Below are 20,718 nucleotides of genomic sequence, written 5' to 3'. Positions count from 1 at the left end.
GTCACCTTTCTTATGGATAAGAACGATTCGCGAGGTCTTCCACTAGTCTGGGATCCTTTCTTTCTGAAGGTAGGATGTCATGTGCGCTGCTAAGATTACATGAAGCGGATGGTCACCAGCCCGAAGAAAGTCTGCTGATATAAAATCAGGTCCGGGGGCTGTGCCAGGTTTCGTGCTCTTGATAGCGAATCGTACTTCCGAAGGGAGAATCCGTGGTGGAGCTTCGCCAGTGGGGATGATTGGGCTTGACACAGGAGTTGATGAACGGAAAAGGTTCGAGTAGAACCTCTCCGTAATGATTTCCATCTCACGACGAGAAGACGTGCGAGTCCCGTCTTCGCTCAGCAAGGTTGCTAGCGAAATATTATATTCGCGGAGATCCCTGCGGCACTTCTTTAGACTCGTTCTTCTTTGTGCTGCTTCTAGAATTTTCTTCTGCCTGTACTTCAAAAGATCCTCCTGCAATGCTTTTCTGCAGCTAGTGTTTGCTACTAACCGCTCAATGTGCGATGCATTCGGATCAAGCCTCAAAGCCCTTCTTCCTAACAATTCCTTGGTGGTCTTCGAAATTCGATCCAAGTTTGTCGTGCGCGACTTCGAGGCACATTCACCACAGGCTCGTAATCCTCTGAGCAGCATCTCGTAGTCCACGTTTGGGTCCTCCTCGATGTACCAGTCACCTTGGGACAGGGAGTCCTCGAGTACGCAATCGTTGTAGACGACTTCTTTTCTCCTTCGTTGCCGATAGCAGATGTTCTTTTCCATCGTGTGGCTAAATCGTATTTTCGCACGAAGGAGACGCTGATCAGAACCACTACAAAAGGATGGTGCTCCTGAGACGTCAACTAGACACCACCTCCGGTTGGTGAGTATGTGGTCGATCTCCGCACGAGTCGCGCCATTTTGCGATTCCCATGTCCACCGACGATGATCTTTTTTCATCAAAAGAGAGTTCCCATGAAAGAGGCGAGCGGCGGACAACAGCCCGCCGAGACGATTGCCATTTTCATTCCGGTCCCCTAGTCCAAATCTTCCAATCCTGTATTCCTCTTCTGTGGCCTTTCCTAGTTTTGCGTTGAAGTCTCTGACAACGAATTTGTAAAAGGACTTCTCGTTGTGGACTACTTCCTCCAGCTCCTCGTAAAACGCGTCCAATTCGGAATCATCAGCTGCTGATGTTGGTGGATAGCAGTTGATGATACTGATGGATTTTTGGCGCAGAGGGCGGAGGCGAAGAATGGCCAGACGAGGTGACAGGATCTCGTGATAATCGACAAGATGGACGACAGATGGGTGCACAACAAAACCAGCACCGCCTACATTTCGCGACGGAACCTTCTCTCCACGAATGACGAGTGTACCGTCATTCATCTGTCGTACGTCGCTCCTTCTGCACTTGGTCTCCTGCAGAGCAATCACGTGAAATTTGATACGCTTTGCAGCTCCGAGAAGGGCATGCAGGTCGGCGTCTGTGGAAACTGTTCTCGCGTTGTAAGTACACAGTCTGAGACAGTCTCCATGGCGAGTCGTGCGTGTGTCGCCTTGGTCCAGAATCAATGACGTTCTGAGCAACCTGAGATTTGATCGCCTCTCACCGGTCGCCATACCGTCCGACGTCTGAGACGGCAGGGCCCAGTGTGCAGGGTACTGAGGCAGTGAATATGGTGGAGTGGCAAAGAGACTTTTCCCCAAACTAAGCAGCCATGCCACGGCGAGCTTAGCTTTCACCACAGGTCGTCGCCCAACCTATATGGATCAGGGAACCACCTTGCGACATTTTGCCAAGACAGTGGTGAATCTTAGCAGTGGTTTACTCTGAGCTAGGCTTCCGATTCCGAGAAGTCGGAATGTCGGATGTGTCGAACTCCTTCTCAGCTTGGGAGACCCTGCCGGAGGACGAACCTCCGCTGTGCATCGCAGTTCGACGTACAGTGTCACCTCCACGCCACTATGAGGCGGTAAACCGTTGTGGAGGCTCTTAAAATCTGATATACCTTTAAAATTGCGGGGATGTAGTTAGACATTGATAGCGAGCCATTATTGTCGAATTCTGAGTTGTTTAAAGAACGCTTACTTCACTTTTCAATGCTCTCAATTTTTTGCCACCAAAAAATGATGGAATTGAATCAATTGGAAGTAATGCGACCCAGCAAAACACTAGACTTTAAAACAGTATTAAACGTGTGGGTTGTGTCTAGACAGAGACTGATATAATCACCAGAATACTATATTTCACCATATTTGGAGACTTTTCTAGCAACGTCTCCTTAGTTGCTCTAGTGTCATTCTTCTGGAAGCAGAGGAACTGTAAAGATGTTGACAATGCTCCAGAAAAAAAGATCCAAATAATTTTGAACTTTCGAAAACAAATCGCTGCATGTTTGATTAGAAGCTTCGTTGAACTACTTAACCTTTGCATGCTTTTTATTTAATATTGGTCTACATTCGGAAAAGTGAACGTGTTCTCAGGAAAAGAACATGGGACAAAGATGTGCTGACACCCGTACAATTACATTTGAAGACGTTCGCGTTCCCGCGCGTAATGTGTTGGGTGTACCAGGATCAGGTTTTAGAGTAGGTGATTTGTGAAGATTTTTTATTAATTACATGTTTAATAATTATTGGTCGGAACTACAATCTTCTACAGCTTTCCATGAATGCATTTGACATGACTCGTCCCGGAGTGGCTGCCGGCGCTGTTGGCTTATCATGGAGAGCACTGGATGAATCTGCGAAATATGCTATGGAAAGAAGAGCTTTTGGAACGGAAATAGTAAATGTAAGATCCACACGATTTACTCAAAGCTAGTCAGTTTTTATCTCTTAAAAAAACAGGTAAAGGAATTACAGTAGTAACATAAGATAGATTTTGTATAGATGAAATGAAGGAAGAAAGTAGAACCTAAGATAAGGCCTTAGCTTGTGCTCTATTTTTTGTATTATCTATGAGGCACTCGACCCTTCCATTTCAAACGATTCCTTCACGTTGCCTTCTAACACTTTAGAGGTCCCTTCATGTTCCTTCTAAGTTATCTCCTGTATTTGCAGCATCAGGCAGTACAGTTCATGCTTTCTGATATGGCTATGAACTTGGAACTTTCTCGCCTTGCAACCTATAAATCTGCATGGGATGTAGATCGACAGGTACTTTGATTACGTTTAGTTAAAGATCGTGTAATGAACTCAATCGGCAAGACCTCCTCTGGTTCCTATTTCTACGAAACCTGAAATAATTGCGCGCGATAGAAACCTCATAACTCTTCTTGATCTGGATCAGTAGGAGCGCGCCAATGCACTCCTCCACTGGAGCGTAACGCATCACACCGACACAACTTTTCTTCTGGTTCCCTCAAAAGTTTTTAGATGAGTGGATTTTCAAATCAAAGGTGGGATAGAAATTTACATAACGTTTTTTTTTGTCAGTGAGGGTGGGGAGCGCTCAGGAGGTACCCAGGCGAATTGGGTGCAGCCGATGTGTGTGCCAGTAGCAGCGATCGCCGCTACGCCTGAAATGAGAAATGAGCTCCACAATGAGAAATCCGTTTGTAAATGAAAATTGCTCGGTAAAAATAACGATATATATACATATCGGCGACTAATTAAACTTGAAAAGAACTTGAATACAAATCTTTACTCGTACAAGAAGGTAGAAATCGTAACTGTTAGAATATATTTTTGAAAGTAAGTTTTACCGTTATTTCACTTCATATTTACTCATGTTTAGAAAACATTTTTGTCTAGAAACAATCGTTGACCCGCGATCATATGGCGTCCTCTCCGCGAGATATGCCTCCAGGAATATTGTGTGCCTGCAAGACAGTTTTCGCACTTGCCAGGACGATTGATAGCATCAATATCACTCGAACACCAACAAAACAATCTAACATAAACTAATATTACTTATTATATATTACTAATATTACGTAGCAAAGCAATGAAAAATAGAGCGAATACAATGGGATTTCAACAACAAAATAGAACCGAGCTCTAAACTCTTTAATTTCTGAATCCGATAAGAAATAAGCTATCTCACATCACCCCATGCATACTTTCCCCATCTACGCGGATTGCAATGGTCATTATCGCGTTCTGGAGTTCATGTACCTTTGATCAATCTGCCTAGGCTCAGCTGCGGAAAGTAGATGGGCGGGGCATCCTGCTTGTGTAGCGGAAAGGTCCGCTGTCGCTGCCGACCGCAGCGCAGCGCAATTATCAACGCACACAACTCATAAGGAGATATTCTGACAGCCGCTTGGGGTACCTCCTGATGCGCACTCAGTGAGGGTATTTGTGTTTTCTACTAGGAGTGTTGCGTGTTCTACTTGTACAATCATTAAGAATGGACCTTGAGTAGTATTTACTGTTTCTAGTGTGTTGTGGGTCCTGAAGTAGGAAGCAACTAACACACTTACGGAGGTTATATATTAATTTCGTGGTCCCCAGTATATAAGTGCCGTTAAGATTTTTTTCAGCGCGACAGCAACTTCAAGTTATTTGAAAAGTTACGTACCATAGGCTGTTCCACAGCAGTTGAATTCTGCACTCAATGAAGTTTTCCTGTGTGAATGTGTTAATTTTATTTGTTAGCACTTTGAAAGAGGGCTTCTTGAGCGGTAAGACCTCAGAAAGTCTGTATGCCAAGATTTATCTTCTGTAGTTAGCTTGTACTTACGTTAGATTTTTACACGCTTTGAATTTGATCCATCTCAGAGATATTGTTCGAAGGCTATATAGATGAACAGTACTGTGGTAAAGATTCAACATAAACACTAAACATATAAACATAAACTGTAAACAACTTATTTTCTCTTTTCTTTTGTTTTTTTTTTTGTTTTGATGCCACTTGAAATGGAGTTTAAATACCATTTGGGGTTAGGTACTAAATCCGCCAGAACAAGTATAGTAAAATGTATCGGCGTATGTTAATCCGACATCATGAGTGTCGCTAATAATGTCACGAGGGCGGAAGATTCTTTGAACAGGAAATTATACAGTAATGAGATTGATGAAAATTGAACAGAACGACAAATATATTGTTGATTGAATATAAAGCCATGTTTGAAATTTCAGTTTTAATTGCTATTGCCAGGGCGAACGGAGTTCTATTGGGTCTACTACAAAAACACAAACAGCCAAAATCTACTACATCTTAGCTCATATACATATATCTATTTGATAGTGTCACCGCCCTCGTACAACAAATTTTAGTTATGTTACAATCCTAATCAACTCGAATTCTGGCTCAAGAGAAACAGTTATGCATTATTTCTCTCCAAGTAAATAACACCACCTACGGTTGTGTTCGCAAGGGATTGCTGTCGCAGGTTGCTAACAATCTATAAGGGCAGGGTGATCTGCAAACTTGAAAACAAACAAATCATTGCAGCCTCTGCTCACGTGAAAGTAGCTTTGGGGCTGAAGAGAACGAGCTCAGTTTTGGCGAAATGGTTTGGTTGATTTCATGTCAGTCGCTCAGCGCATTGCTTTTTGTTACCTATCCGCTCATATTAACACTCTATTAGTGCCTCCTATTTTCTTCTCAAATCACCAGACGAGTTGTCGGTCTGCTCCATCGCTGTTAACCGCAATTAAGTTCGACTTGATATCGCTGTCTACTGCGGAAAGATTTTTTCTGACTGTTCATCACTGTTTAATCTGCCTCAGTATCCTGCACACTGGGCCTTTTCGCCTCAGACGTTAGATGCGACCGGTAGGAGGCGATCAAATCCAGACTAGTCAGTTAGGTCTTTGATTCTAAACCATTGCGACGCGAAGATGACTCACCATAGAGACTGTCTCAGTCCTCGTTGTTACAACGCGAGAACCGCACCTCAGACGCCGAAATGCATGCCCTTATCGGAACTGCAGAGCTCACATTCCACGTGACTTTCTGCTGGAGATCAAGAGCAGGAGCTAGCTACGCGCGACAGTTGAATGCCGGTACACTCGTCATTCGCGGAGAAGATTTCCTGTCAGGAAATGTAAGGGGCGTTAGTTGTGCACCTATCTGTGGTCCATCTCGTCGATTCCCGAGATCTTGTCATCTCAACCGCCTGCTATTTGGCTCCGCGTTCAGCATCGAAAATCTATAACCATCATCATCTTCTACTCTGAGGTGAAAGATGATGCTAACCAACCATATGTGAAGATTTTGAATGTAGAGAGTTGCCTCACCAGGGAATCCCATATCTTTGCTTCTCTTGAGGCTTCTAGTTCTTGCTGAATTGCTCTGATCGTTTAACGTTTTTGCTGTGGTGGAGTAAATTACGTTTCAAGCGTTATCCAATGGTTGAAAGGACCCTAAATTGGAAAATTACCGAATGCTGCATTTAAAAAGCCACAGATTTTCGTGCTGGAGATTTCAAGCAATTCATAAACCTTGGAGCTCATGTCACTTATTCACAACAAAAAGGCTGTCAACAGCATGAAAGTTGAGTGATTAGTTACCGATAATTCCAGGATCAGAAATATCCAGCTGATAAGTAGAGGTCGCCTCCGCTTAGTTGTAAAATTCAACAATCTTGGAGCATAAGTTTAGTTAAATTTATTTTATTTAATTTTAACTTTTTTAATTATGTGCTGCTAACAATCAGTTCCATCATCATAATAATAATTGAGTCATCACATAAGCAATGCACTTTTTTTCCGATTGAACAACTTCCAGTTTTTCCAGAACAGCACAGGAGAAGTATTTTCCATCGCAGACAAGTGAATTTTGGGAAATGTGTTCTAAAAGTGTGCCAGAAAGGTAATGCAATTGTAAAAATCAAAAAGAATGTTGTTCAGGTTTCACTCGGTACAATATAAAGAAGAAATCTTTTGCAATTACAGTATTTTATCCTGTTTACCTATAAAAATTGGGAATGCCAGTGCATTGTATAAGTAACAGTAGAATGCGAAGGAAAGGTGGAACTTTTCCGTTCCTATTCTACTGTTACTTATACAATTCAATGTTATCCGAAGGAACATGCTGGTATCTTAGTAATGTTTCTCTCATTCAGCGAGTTACACTGAACGTCGAGTAGCCGCATATCGCTTCGTCGTTCCTCCATTTACCTATTCTCCAAAAGTCGGCTCATTGAACTACAACTTGTTCCGGTCCGTTAAGCATTCCCTGGAACAGAAACCGTTCTTTTTTTTGCTTTGAGTTGCGTCTCAGAAATTAAACTTTGGGGCTCCACAACTTCTGAGGGGGAATTATAACCATCCTTGAAAAATGAAACAACTGTGATAGACACTTTAGTGAATAGAATAACGGATGATCATCAAAGTGCGATTAAGAAACTATGAAATTGTGAAGGGTATGGGCGTGTGAAAAAAGTCAACACAATAGAACTGATTGTTGCGGCACATGGTTAAAATTATTCTATGATATAAAGTCCAGAACTGTTCGTCCGTCCCAATCTGACTAGCAAGAGGAACTCAAGCTTTCATTATTGAACCGACACATTCGAATGACTTAGCAGAGCAACATATTCAGCAGTCCAGTAGTGAGCGATGATAAGACAGAACAACGAAGGCTTAAAAAACTGCCTCAAACAGTTGCCGGTCTTCTCCTTTTGTACCGTATAGAATTGGACGGAACCTGACCCATAGGGATTAATCGAAGGTACTGATTGCGACTATGCGTGATCCGCAGACGATGTCTTTCAGCAACGATCGATTTCATCAAATTTTCACGCTTTCGCAGCAAATCTATCACTTGGGGTTTGCGGAATGCGACTAAAACTACGGGATATTTGATTGCGGATATCGGTGTGTGGAAATATTCAATCTGAGACATTGATACAGACTGTCGAAGCATAGCAAATAATATTTTTGCATACGTTGATCACAAGTTTTGCATATACCAAGAAGCTTCCGTACTTTATAGGGCAATCTGTAGACTTTTGACGTATAGGCACTTTTGTGACTTGGTATTTAAATATATTAGAGCATTGTTGTTTTCCTACGTTAGTAGCATCACCAGCATGCGAGACCAGAGATGCTGATAACTGGCGCTGGTGAAAATTTTTTATCAGAACCTGCAGCTATGCTCTTCTCTTCATTTACTTCAAAATCACGCGAGCAGCTATTTTCGGCGGCCTCTCGCGCTGGTGACGTCACGTTTTGGCATAGTCACAAACCCGAGAAAGAAATGCGTGCTTATAAAACATTTATCAAACAAATCACAGAAGATGTCATAAGTCATTTATAAAATTTCGGAAAGCTCGAAAGTTACTTGGTTTATTTAAAAATTAGTGATAATGATCAGTGCGCTCTCAAATTTTCACAGTCTATGTTGCAAAAATAGGTCAATTGAGGTTCCCTTCCTCGGCTCGGCTGGCTTTTTTTTTACCACAGGTAGCTTCAGTGCTGTCGAACATACTGCTCCATCACGGTGTTCGAATACGTTGTACGGTGCAAGACTATGAAGTGGCACTTTCGCACACTAGTGCACTAGTTAACTCCCTCAACTTTGAGGTGCTCGTGTTCCTTTGACTTCTATGGAAATTCTCGTCAGATGAGCCAGGGGACAAATTTGTACTTTATATTGTAGGATAATAGTAATTAATTATCACTATTTTGTTCAAGGTCCGATTCTCGTACTACGCTTCCATTGCAAAATGCTTCGCTGCAGACACAGCTAATCAGGCTGCTACAAATGCTGTCCAGGTGATTTTCAAGGTCAAAGCATTTAGGTTTGTGGAAGAGAAATTTTTCACCTATAAGGCAGTTAATTATAGGGCAGCTAGAAGGCACTAACGTTACGTTGCCAAAGTTCATTTGATTTAGATCTTTGGCGGCAACGGTTTCAACTCTGAATATCCCGTGGAGAAATTGATGCGTGATGCTAAAATCTATCAGATTTATGAGGGAACGAGTCAGGTGAATAAAGACTTTGACTTAGATCGAACATATGTAAATGTGCAATTTGCATTTCCATTTTGTTTTTGTCAAGTTCCTTTGCACTTTGTAGGTGATTGAAAAGTGGCAATATGATTAATACTAGTCAAGGAATTAATTACAGCAATGCTGATCAGGCTGATCAGATACAGTCGAGCTTAGATGTATTTTCTCGACGTGGTGCGTTAGGTCGATTGGAGGAGCGCACTGGTCTGGTCCAGACAATTGGTCGATATAACACTGTCCCCAATAGGCTCCTTTTTTATTTTTGCTCTGTTTTCCTCATGTATGAGCATATTTTTTGCTACTATTGCGACCAATAACTAATCTCAATTATGTGAAATTGCACTAAAAAACGAAGCGAAATGCGGTCCTTACTAACTGAAATCTTACAGATACCCTCACAGCAAAAGAAACGATCAGAATAACAAAAAAAAATTCTAGTGTTCCGTAATCCTAATCATGCACAAATACACAGAAGAAGAACAGAAAATAGCAAAAACTAGGAAGAAAAAAAGTTTTCTGGATGTCACCTCGATCAGTTGTTAGGATCGCGCCAATGCGCCCCTCCACTGGAGCGTAACGCATCACACCGACACTACACCTCCGACGCTTATTACACTTATTTAGATGCTTAGATGACTCTTCCTCACTGGTGGCCTTCAGCATCGTTTCCATCATTGCATTTCTTGGCAATCGGATCTAAATTGTTTGTAAGTTTCGTGAGTGACGCTGGGGGCCTCCTTCAGCTGTATGCAGCTGATCTCGCAGCTGGTCATTCTATTTTCTGAACGCATCAGTCCACATCGTTACCAAGGGCATTTAGCATCTCTCAGGGTCCAGTCTAATGTTCCCTTAGTCCATCTATCGTCGATTCTCTTCACAATGTGACTGGTCCTTCTATGCTTGGCTTTCAATATATATTATATTATATATTCTGCGGAGACGGGACATTTCTCTTAACATAGAACGTCGAAGTAAGGCTAAGTGTTGTGTGCGCCGAACAAACTTCAGAAGACATCTCCCAAGCGCTTTGTTGGTGTAAATAATTTCTTAGACGTGGTGTGTGCCCACTGTCTCTCCTGCATAACAGAGCGCTGGAAGAAGCGTCGAGTGGAACAAGAGGACAAAAGTCTCTGAGTGCGTCAGATTGTTCGTAGCTTCCTTCACGGATGTTAATACTGCTCTCATCCTTCTGTTCAGTTCCTTCAAATTGCTCCCTTTTTCATAGGACGTCCGATGTCTGATGAAATTTATTTCTGAGTATTCAGCTTATGTTCTTCTGTCCTCGTAACAGACGTTCTTCGCTGTTTTTTTTGTTCAGTTTATTCGCAGTCCTATTCTCTTTCCTGTTTCCTTTCACTGCTTGGGTATCGTTTCTTCTTCACTGCTATAATATTTCTCGAAAAGGTAAAAATGTCATCTGAGGAACGATGGTTTGAGAGGAATCTTCCATCAACGCGTATGCCCCTTTCTAACCAACTGATTTCATTATCCATTATGTAATGCAGCCGTGAACAGCCTCGGTGATACAGTTTCCTTGTCGAACACCCCATATCGCAGTGGTCCATTGATCATAACAATTGGCTACTGTCCTCGCGCACTACCTATCTTTGTTGAGCGGCATCGACAGTGTTCCTTTCGCTTTCACTCTTATGTATTGCTTAATATATTTAGGTTTTTTTCATAGATTAAGACAAGATGCAGATGATGTTCTCGGTATACTCGATGACGCCCGACACGCACTCCGAACTGTGATCCATACAGCTGAAACTCCGACCGAATCCACTCTGTTGAAGTTGAGTTGCATTCAGCATCCCCGACATTTGCGTGAGAATGATCTTGGTCAACATTTTCTAAAAAAAAACACTGAGCAAGGCATTTGGGCAGTGGTTCCAAAATGCCTCTGGGTCACTCTTCTTATGGACGAGAACAGTTTACGTAATCATCGCTGGTCTGGAAACGTTTCTTTGTGATGATGAGACTTCATTTGCGCAGCTATAACTACATAAAGAGGACAGCCACCAGTCTTAGGAAGATCTGCCGATATAAAATCTCTGCCGAGAACTGCACCAGGTTTCGTGCTCAGGATCGTAAGTGATACTTCCAGTGGAAAGATGCGGGAACTTCATTAGCGGGGATGTTCGGGCTTTACGGAGAGATTAACGAACAGAAAATGTTCAAGTAGAATCTATTCGTAGTCCGTTTCAAAATGAGAAGAGGTGTGAAAACCATCTTTGTTCGACATATGTTAGTGGAATATAATATACGTGAAGCACCCCACAACACCTCTTCATACATGTTCTTTCCCCTGCTTGCTGAGTCTTCTTTCTCCTTTACTCCCAAAGAAAAAAAAAAAACTCCTGCAAGGCTTTTCTGCCACTGTTGTTCGTTATCTACCACTCGGCTACGTGTAGTGCATTCGAACCAAGCTTGGAAATCCTTCTTTCAAGCAACTCATTGGATCAGAGTTCCGGCATAGGCTCTTTGTCCTTAGAGGAGGTCGTTGTGTACTTTTATTCCTCCTCGACGTGCCAGCCATTTCATGAAGTAGAGCCGTCGAGGATGCAATCGCTTCGAACGACTTCGTTCCTTCTTCTCCTAGTTTGCCATCAAAGTCTCCATGAATGATCATTCAGAAGAAAGGAGTTGTTGCAGATCACTTTCTCCGGCTCCTCATAAAATACATCCATTTTGGACTTATTAGCTGCTAGTTTTGGTGAGTAGAAGATGAGAATGATGCTCGTGGATTTTTGATACTGAATAATAGCCGGTTGAGGTGACAAGTTATTGAGAATCGATGATATGGACGACAGGTAGGAGTACAACAAGACCAACAACCCATACATTTCCTGTTAAGACGTCTTCTCCACGAATGACGAGTTTAAAGGCATTCAACTGTCGCACGTATGCCGCTCCTGCTCTTGATCTCCAGCTGAACAGTCATGTGGAATTTGACGCGCTCTGCACTTTCAATAAGGACATGCGTTTTGGCGTTTGAGGTTTTTTTCTCGTGTTGTAAAAGCGAGGCTTGAGACAGTCTCTATGGCGAGTCATCTCCTTGTCGCCTTGGATTAGAATTGAAGACGTCCTGACTGGTCTGGACTTGATCGCCTCGATATCATCTAACGTCTGACACAGAATCGACCTTAAACGTTTCTGAACCCATCCTGTTCGATCTTCTAGCTAAGGTTCAGCTAGGGTTCGCATAGAGTCCATCCATCCGTCGCCACTCCACAATCGGCAAAGCTTTACGTCTCGACTGAACTCCTTATCATCGGCAACTGTCTTCAGATCTTTCCTTACCATCTTCGTCAAAAACTACTTTCTTTTACGGTTAGAAGGCCTCTACCAGTTTCTTCCAGACAGGGGGACTTCTGCTCACCTTGCCGCTGTGCTGCTTTAGCAGAGTAGACTTTTCTCGTTTTCTTGTCTCCCCACGCCTTTTCAAACCTTTTCGCTCTTGACGTCCACTCGATCTCACGATCACGTTTCGGCTGACGACGCAACCCTCTTCTCCTCTCCTAACTGAGGTGACCAGTAGTGCGGGCTACACTTGCAGAACTGCACGTGGATCTTTTCTTTGTAGCCTCCTGTCCGTGCAGGGTACTGAAGCAAATTACGTGCTGATCAGTCAGGTGGATTTTCCTCCGTACAGCCTTGCCCTGGCAACCTTAGTTTTCATCACGGGGCATTGCCAGTCTATGTGGATCAGGAAATCCCCTTGTTATGTGTCTCGCCTGGACGGAGAGCAGCGGTTTACCCTTAGCTAGTCTTCCTATTTCAAAAGAAATCGGAAATGTCGAGTTCTTTCTTAAGTTGGGAAACAGTGCAGAGGACGTGCCTCTGCTCTCCGTCGCAGTTCGTTGCTCAAAGTCAATTCCATACCCCTAAAGACGATAGAAGGTTGCAGATGGACGCCGATTATAAATACTTCAATTTTTGTCGAAGTAAGACTTAATTAGTCGTGCTTGAAGTGAGCATTTCACAAATATTTTAAAGAAAAACGTCGTTTACTTTTCCACATGCAGTTTCATATAACAACCCTGCTCCCACTTGTTTCCTTCCTATCTCACATATCTAAATTTTTGTTGCATTGGAGGAAAATGCTCGATGGCATTTTTTTTCAATTGCGGCAGAAGTTTTTCTCTTCAATTTGACTCCGTTATAGAAACAAAGGCGTTAATGCTACTTTTTTAAAGTACAGATGCTAGTTTATAAAAGCAGGGCGTACTTGAGAACTTCTAACTTCCAAATCACCGAAGGTGTCCACAGATTATAATCAGAAGTCCGGGAAATTCTCAGCATACGTGAGAATTGTTGTCTGCATAGATAAAAAGAAACGTTATTGTTTAGTTTCACAGTCGAAACTGCAAAGATGGGTTAATATCATCAATATCGCCGATTACCTGAAGACGTTGTTCACGACGTATCCGAGATCCACAATCAGCACTCGCATTTAGGTTTTTGTTGCATTCTATAAATTTAAGTGCTAGGTTTGTAGCGAAAATGCAGAAGTTCGACAAAATCGGGCATTGTTGGAAGATGTCTACTGTGAGCTAGCAATCAGCTAGCTAGATCGTCGATTACCTCTTATTGTTGAGTTTGGTCCGCTTTTATACCTTACAAAAGAAGAAACATGGTCCTCATTTTTGGTAACGTTTCACTCCTCCTCGCATTGCCTCGCTCATCACCATCGGCCGTTTTAATGCTGTTGAACTGAAAATTGCTTCGTTCCCTTGTTAAGATACTTTCACAGGTTTGATTCCTTGCTTAACCTCAATATTTCGCCCTGTGTGATGTGAGGTGCAATTGTATGGAGGAGAGCAGCAAAGCCAACTTCACAGTAAAGTTGTCTAAGTACCCAATTTTGAGCACCTTTATTTTTTATTGTTCGCAGGAATTTTCTTCGGACGAAAGGATAAAGGAAAATGTTTTGCTATATGTTATAGTATGATCAGGTTACCAAAGAAATGTACACTACATGTTATGTACTTTGCCTAAACACATCGAACAATGTTTGAAATGAATGGATATATTGAAGGTTACCATCACAAGAAGAAAGGCATGAAACGATCAATAAGTCGATAGTGCTACTCCCCAGTTTAGCTATTTCGGCGTTTCGCCACCTCTGAAAGACCACCTCAACTATTCATGTGTGTTGGCTTCAAGATGATTGAACTTATATGGAAACCTTTCACAAAAAGAACTATATATATACATATATCTGAAGAAATTGACTTCATTACGATATCCTTTTTCTAGATCCAACGTATTATCATCGCACGTACACTGCTATCACACTTTCATCAAAGTCAAACCTGCCGTGTGAACTAGTGTTTGTCGGATGTCACCAATCCATAACTTTATTTAGAACTCATTTCTCAATTCTAATAAAGAATTCCTTATTTGTTTTTTCATTGCTTATCGTATATATATATATATATATATATATATATATATATATATATATAATATATATATATATATATATTGCAGACGTTTATGAAATTTTAACCTCGTGCTTCCGTATGTAATGTGGTGCTGACGTTGTTCCCATTGATTTTCATATAGTTGCAGGATCAAGCTGATATTCTTCTGATTGATTTCCCGAAAAGTTCTCAGTGAATTTGCAGAAAAAACTCCCTTCTTCTTCAGCTACTAATTACTGTTTCAGCGTTCTGAAGAGTTGGTAAGCAAAACGGCTTTGAAGAGCGTAATGTAATAGCAGAAGCAGTAATTGCGACATAACAAATCTAACGCTGCATTCAATTTCAGGATCTGTTGCTTCATCAGGGGTATATGTTGGGAGAAACCCATTATCGTCTGTCACAGTATATCCGTATGTGTTGGATACTGCGGTGCAGTCAATGACCCTAGCCAATCGTTTCGCTGCGCTTACCGTTTCCCCGCCCTTCCCGTTACCGCTGTTGCGCTTACTTTAGGAACTGCCCAATGAGGTAATAAATTCAAAATGCGAAGAACACTTCCGACTTGCTAAGATGGTAAACGACAACAGAATTGTGCGTAAAATTCAAGGAACGGTACTCTTATTGGGATTTGAGATCTGAAAAGCTTAGATTTCAGCAACTTGGAACTGAAATTTTATTCGCGCGAGACCATTATCTTTTTCTTGCTTTCAAAAACGGATTTCTACCTGTATTGATATTAGTAGTTGCTGTTGCTAAAATCATTTTCCTTGCCAACTGAGGACTGTAGTTGATGAAGGACATTGTGAAACTAAAATAAAAATACATAAAATAAAATACAATAGCTTTCGTACAGATCGATATGTGACTTTGAAATGTAATGAGTACTTTGTTCTCAAAGTTTGCTTATGCCTTGTAGTTATCTTTATGGACATTGCTTGCGACATCACTTCTATGGACGCAATAAGATGATGTCACAATAAATACTACAAGGTGGCGAAAAATTACCTGCGACATAAAAAAGGCTTAAGCATTATTTTTGCTCTCAAACATTGAGAAATCAATTTTTATAAAACAATGAACCAAAACATTTTATTCAGTATATGTTCTTAATGTGAGCCGGACGCGAGGTTGTCACAATCCTTTATTACTTGCGAACGTTTCGACGAAATCGCTTTCTTCGCAGTCTGAAAGGATCAAATCAAACGTGACCATCTGGTCAACGTGCCCAAACAACAAAGAAATTCCTAACTCTGCTGTTAGCCTGCTCATAGCACAAATGGAAGTGTAAGGCTTACCATACTGTGGAGGATTTCTTATCTCAGCCAAACACCCGTCCTGGGATAACAAGCGCACTCAAAATAGTAACTTTAGGAAGCGAGTTCCCGCGTAATATGGAGGCATGTCTCTTTGCGATTCATATTCGGGCTCTTGGAATGGATCTAAAACGTTTCCAGAGCCTTTCGGGCGGCAATACTAGAGTCGCGCGTCAATATCGTGATTTTAGCTTCAAATTCTTCTCCGTTATGACGCTGTACCGTATGACCACCTAATGCCATGGAGTTGCGTAATTTCCTTTTGCCGTCCAGGTGTTCTTTGAACACAAAGAGGGTAGCAGTTTCTTCTATTAGGCTGGACAGAAAGTCTTGTCACCCTTTTTTCGAAGTTTTCAGAACTTCCCATTTTTGGGCGGAACCCATCTTGCACATGCTGTAGTTGTAGAACATTCCCGATGCTTCTCCATAATTGGTATATATAGCCGGGGCACCTTCCTTTACTTTAATCACGATGTCAGTTACGCAAGAGCAACTTCGAGCTATTGTCTTCTATGAATGGCGTGGCGGCATTGGAGCAACGGCACCAGCCCGCAGCATCAGCAGCAGATTGGGCGAGGGCACCACTGCCATCAGAATTGTCAAGCGCTGGTTCGCAAACGGAGACACCGACTTCGAAGACAAGCCCCGGTCGGGACGGTCCCACAGTGTGGGTGTTGAAGACTCTGCCATTCTCGACGCTGTCAAAAAGGATCCGGTGATCAACACCCGCATTTTTGCGATGAGACTCGGGTGTAGCCATTTAACAGTCGTCAGGCCATCGGCTACAGAAAAGTGCTGGCTCGATGGATCTCTCACACCTTGACGGATGGCACTCGGTTTACCCTTTCTTTTTTCTTTCACTTCTTTCTCTTCTTCGCTCACATCAGAAGGAGCTTCTCGAAGATCTTATAACAGGAGATGAGAGTTGGTCATCTAGGACTCTTACGCGCACCGTGCCGTGTTGCTCCCTCGAGGAGAAGACCCGCCGACGCAAGCCAAATCGGACCTTCACCCAACAAGTGTCTCCTTTGTTGCTTCTGGGATTCGAGGGAATGCTGTCTTATGAGCAGCTCCCACAAGGCCACACCGTCACCAGCTCCATATACCCTATCAGCTCCAGAAGCTCGCATCGACCGCTCGAGAGAACGGCTGAGACGAGCTTTGGTGCACCTGCTCTACGATAGCGCCAGGCCCCATGTAGCTAAAGAAACCCATGAAAAACTAGAGGAGTTAGGCTGGGACACGGCGCCACATACCGCCTATTCTTCCGACCTCGCCCTCTCAGACTACCACTTATTCCGACCCCTCAAGGCTTTCCTAGCTGAGAAAATCTTCACCAAGTAGTCGAACGGACGGTCAGCGACTTCTTGGACTCCCAGTCTCCCCAGTTTTGGGAAGAAGGGATCGCCTACCTGCCCATTAGATGGGACGCTGTGGTAAGTAATAATGGTGATTATATTATTGATTAATTTCTATTGTAAGTTGAGTAAAAAAAAATAAAGCAGAAAAAACGACAACTGGTGACAAGACTCTGTTCATCCTAATATGTATTGGTCAGCACACTTCATACACGAATTTAGGCAAAGAACACCTGAACTCATGAAATCACATTCTTTGTTATCCGGACATACTTTGCAGTCCGATATAGTGGAAATGCAGTCATATGGGCGTTTACGTATAAGCCTTTGCTTAAGATTGCTCGGGGGAGCTGTACAGTCGCTACAGATGTACAGCTTTTACAGCTGCCACTTAGCAATCGCATTTGCACTATATTGGACTGTAAAATTGGATGGGCGTGGTTTAGTGATCATAGGTGGACTAAAATATGCCTGCTCTGGCCTACCAATACCAGTTTCCGGAACCTCACCTAATACCATTGGTATGTTAAAGATATGAGCTGGATGTGAAGATAGAGTACCGGTGCATTGCTTATAAACAATTAGTGGAATTTCATAACACGCTCTAGTTATCCAAGGTTTAAAACATTAAGGGTATTTATAGTTAACGGAAGAAGGATAGAGAAACGTTACAACAGCACTGTTAGATGGCAACCATACTCAGCTTTTTAGAATCACTGTAGTCTGATGAGAAGACACTGGCAAAGTTCATGACTAAGCCATTGGCTTTATCGACATCGCTAAAACTGTGCTTTAGATGTTTCCTTCCTCGGTGTTGAAATGAGAACGCTGTAGTTTCTGGTTTTCGAGAAGTTGAAATTTGACACATTCGTGATTAAAAAAGGATAAAATCACTGGCGCATCAATCCACTTGGGATGCGCCAACGCATTTTACTGCAATTCGTAATCGTTGAGGTTTGGAACGCGTGTTGGCCTATACAATGACTTGTGGGGTGGGGCAGCCGATGCTCAGGTCAGTGTTTTTCTCCTCCCAGACAAGTCTGGTACCAGTTTATCGACTCCGGAGTGATGGAAGACTTGGTTGACACTGGGGTGGTTTCGAACCATCGACAGTGTGGCTACAGCGCACCTCTAACGGATTGTGCCACACCCTCCCGCATTCGTGATTAGAAATGCGAAATTAGCTTATTGACTAGTGAAATGTTAGAAGGTAGGGAAACAAGCTCTTAGTGATAGTGAGCGAAAAGTTGACACTTACGCATTTTGTTACCGCCTGACGCGAGTCTCAGCGTCTTCGCCTAGGTGTGTCGTCCATATGGAAGCAGTCACCCATATGCATTCGAAGCTTCTCAGGACAAGTATCTCAAAACTCGCTATTCTCGCGTCGTTTCCTTTTTCTTGTCTGCTTGAACATACGGCAGTCTATTTTCTTTCCTCTTCGTAATACGTGAAGCTTTTTGTCGAGCCTGATCTCAGATGAAGTAGATGCTCTTGGTCGATCTCCTCAAAACTCAAATAGTCGCTTGACCAAACAAGCATGTTGCCGCTACGGCGATAGTCGATTTAAAATACAACAGTCTGAACGTCCGGCTAAAGCCAGACTTCAGACTTTTGTAGTGTTCGCTTTGCTCGCCTACATCGACTAATAAGAAATAATAGTAGTGACTTTTTTTTTGTAAAATTTTGATTGTTCTTTTTATCAACCCTTTTTTCAATTTTTTCCTTACAAATTTAAACGTGGATGAGAGATTCCATGATTTTCTTCCTAAACACGTCAGTACCATATTTGGAGAACAATCAAACTTGATTTTACGTTTCTCTGCAAACTCCACAATTTGGAAAAATTATTCGAAGTATGAGTTTCCTCCGCTCTCAACTATTAGCACAGAATGATGTGCTAATATGAAATGAGGTGAATATCATCATTTTAATGATGAAGATAAACGTCAGAGCACGTGTACATGTGTTGGCTAGTATTGTACCTAAGCAGCCGTTTGTATCTGTGTTCCCACTTTTTGAAGAAAGGATGTGAGCAGCATTAGGGAAATATGCTTGGGAATAGATACGCGAAGAGTCATAGAAATCCATTTTACCGTTGGGGCTCTCGCACACCAATCCGATGCAGTGGGATCCATTTTAACCCACTCTATGTTTTGTGGTTCCGGGGCATGAATTCGACGCCGTAGAACCCGTCTCACCCAATTTTACCGCGTTGAGGCTCCAGCGCATCAAACTGACGCCATGATATCCGTCTCCTTCTCTTTTTGGAATTTCGTGACTGAGACACACACAGACGCACATACGTGACAGAATAAGCCCGTTATTAGCATGATAGTTTGCAAATTTGGAAGTGTACATTCACATAAAAGTTTATTTATCCTCACTAACATATGATACAATCTTGGCTTATCAAAAAGCCAACATACATGGGAAGACATCTCTGGACCAGTTGTGGAAAGGTAGAGTGCTCCACTCTCAGGTGCATGGCGATGGTTCGGCACCCCACTGGTGCAGAGTTTTGCATCATTATGGAGTATTTTCGTGACACAGACAGACACAGACACACACACACACACACACACACACACACACACACACACACACATACACACACACACACACACGGACTAAACGCGTTATTATATAGCATGGTATTTTGAATGTTGCACATACGTCGATAACGAAGTACAAAAGGTTAAGACAAAAGATCAGCCAATTTTAAACATTACCTTATATTCTTAGTTGTTGCAATTTTACAAGACGTTTGGACTCTATTGAATGCTTTTGGCAAGTCACTATCATATCTTTATTCTCCATACGTTCCATCTACTGGTTTATCTTGATTTCGTGCTAAGGATTAGTCAAAGAAACATGGGAATTAAGTGGAAGGTTTTTTCAGCTAGGACGATATTTTATCCCTGGTTATTTCTTCTACAGCTTTGACTTGTGAGTGCATACTGCATAGGTAGGATAATTGCTTAGCAGATTGGTACCTAGGGATTTCCTATTGGTCGCGACTAATGCATCTTTCCACTTTTCCGGAACCTCACCTAATACCATTGGTATGTTAAAGATATGAGCTGGATGTGAAGATAGAGTACCGGTGCACTGTTTATAAACAATTAGTGGAATTCCATAATACGCTCTAGTTATCGACGGTTTAAAACATTAAGGGTATTTATAGTTAACGGAAGAAGGATAGAAGGATAGGTTACTGCCCATATCTCTCAAATTCATACATTATGATGGGTCTTGACTTCGTGTGCGATGGGACTTGACCACAAACCCTTGCTCAAGGAGTGTATTTGGGATGCTTTAGCGCATCCTCTACTTTATATCACACTCATAGCTGCCGTTGTTCTTCAGCGTGCAGCCATCTAACAGAGCTCATCGACGAGTTCAATTAGCTGTTCGTCAAATCTGATTTCCGTTCGAGGCCTCGAAGAGACCCATATCTGCTTGCATTTATCAGGGCGTAGTCCATATGCTGCAGCCAACTTTGATACAAGGTTGACAACACGTTGAAATTTCGCACCGCTTTCGAATATAACAACATCGACGGTGAAGTCGAGATTGGTCAAGGACCACCCCGGTGTTTAGACGATGCCCACAGGACACTGATCAACTGTTCCTCGCATGATGTCATCGGTGACGAAATTGGACAGGAAAGGTTCCGCCACTGCCCCTTGTCTCACTCCCGTACCCATTTCGAACGGTGTTGTACATCCG

The 20,718-nt window shown here is 42.4% G+C and overlaps 4 protein-coding genes across 5 annotated transcripts; 3 read left to right on the top strand and 1 right to left on the bottom strand.

The window, feature by feature from the left end:
- Positions 1-42: 42 nt before the first annotated feature.
- RB195_023195 (uncharacterized protein) lies at positions 43-1,605 on the bottom strand (the record flags this gene model as incomplete). Its single annotated transcript, XM_064210546.1, has 1 exon — positions 43-1,605. The coding sequence occupies one exon, from the start codon at positions 1,603-1,605 to the stop codon at positions 43-45; it is 1,563 nt and encodes a 520-aa protein (XP_064066427.1).
- A 242-nt stretch (positions 1,606-1,847) lies between these two features.
- On the top strand, positions 1,848-14,223 carry RB195_023194 (uncharacterized protein; the record flags this gene model as incomplete). Of its 2 annotated transcripts, none has more annotated exons than XM_064210545.1 (7): positions 1,848-1,958; positions 2,470-2,574; positions 2,648-2,779; positions 3,049-3,144; positions 8,575-8,655; positions 8,776-8,868; positions 14,152-14,223. In XM_064210545.1, 7 exons carry the CDS (start codon positions 1,848-1,850, stop codon positions 14,221-14,223), a joined length of 690 nt encoding a protein of 229 aa, XP_064066425.1. The 2 variants fall into 2 exon arrangements, with proteins under 2 accessions (XP_064066425.1, XP_064066426.1); XM_064210544.1 differs by lacking the exon at positions 14,152-14,223 and adding an exon at positions 8,960-8,986.
- A 1,880-nt stretch (positions 14,224-16,103) lies between these two features.
- RB195_023193 (uncharacterized protein) lies at positions 16,104-16,454 on the top strand (the record flags this gene model as incomplete). The annotated part of the gene is made up of 1 exon (XM_064210543.1): positions 16,104-16,454. One exon carries the CDS (start codon positions 16,104-16,106, stop codon positions 16,452-16,454), a length of 351 nt encoding a protein of 116 aa, XP_064066424.1.
- A 95-nt stretch (positions 16,455-16,549) lies between these two features.
- On the top strand, positions 16,550-16,975 carry RB195_023192 (uncharacterized protein; the record flags this gene model as incomplete). Its single annotated transcript, XM_064210542.1, has 1 exon — positions 16,550-16,975. The coding sequence occupies one exon, from the start codon at positions 16,550-16,552 to the stop codon at positions 16,973-16,975; it is 426 nt and encodes a 141-aa protein (XP_064066423.1).
- Positions 16,976-20,718: the final 3,743 nt, after the last annotated feature.

The sequence above is a fragment of the Necator americanus genome, chromosome X (assembly GCF_031761385.1).
Source record: "Necator americanus strain Aroian chromosome X, whole genome shotgun sequence".
Classification (NCBI taxonomy): Eukaryota; Metazoa; Nematoda; class Chromadorea; order Rhabditida; family Ancylostomatidae; genus Necator; species Necator americanus.
This window is presented reverse-complemented; position numbering and strand designations above follow the sequence as displayed.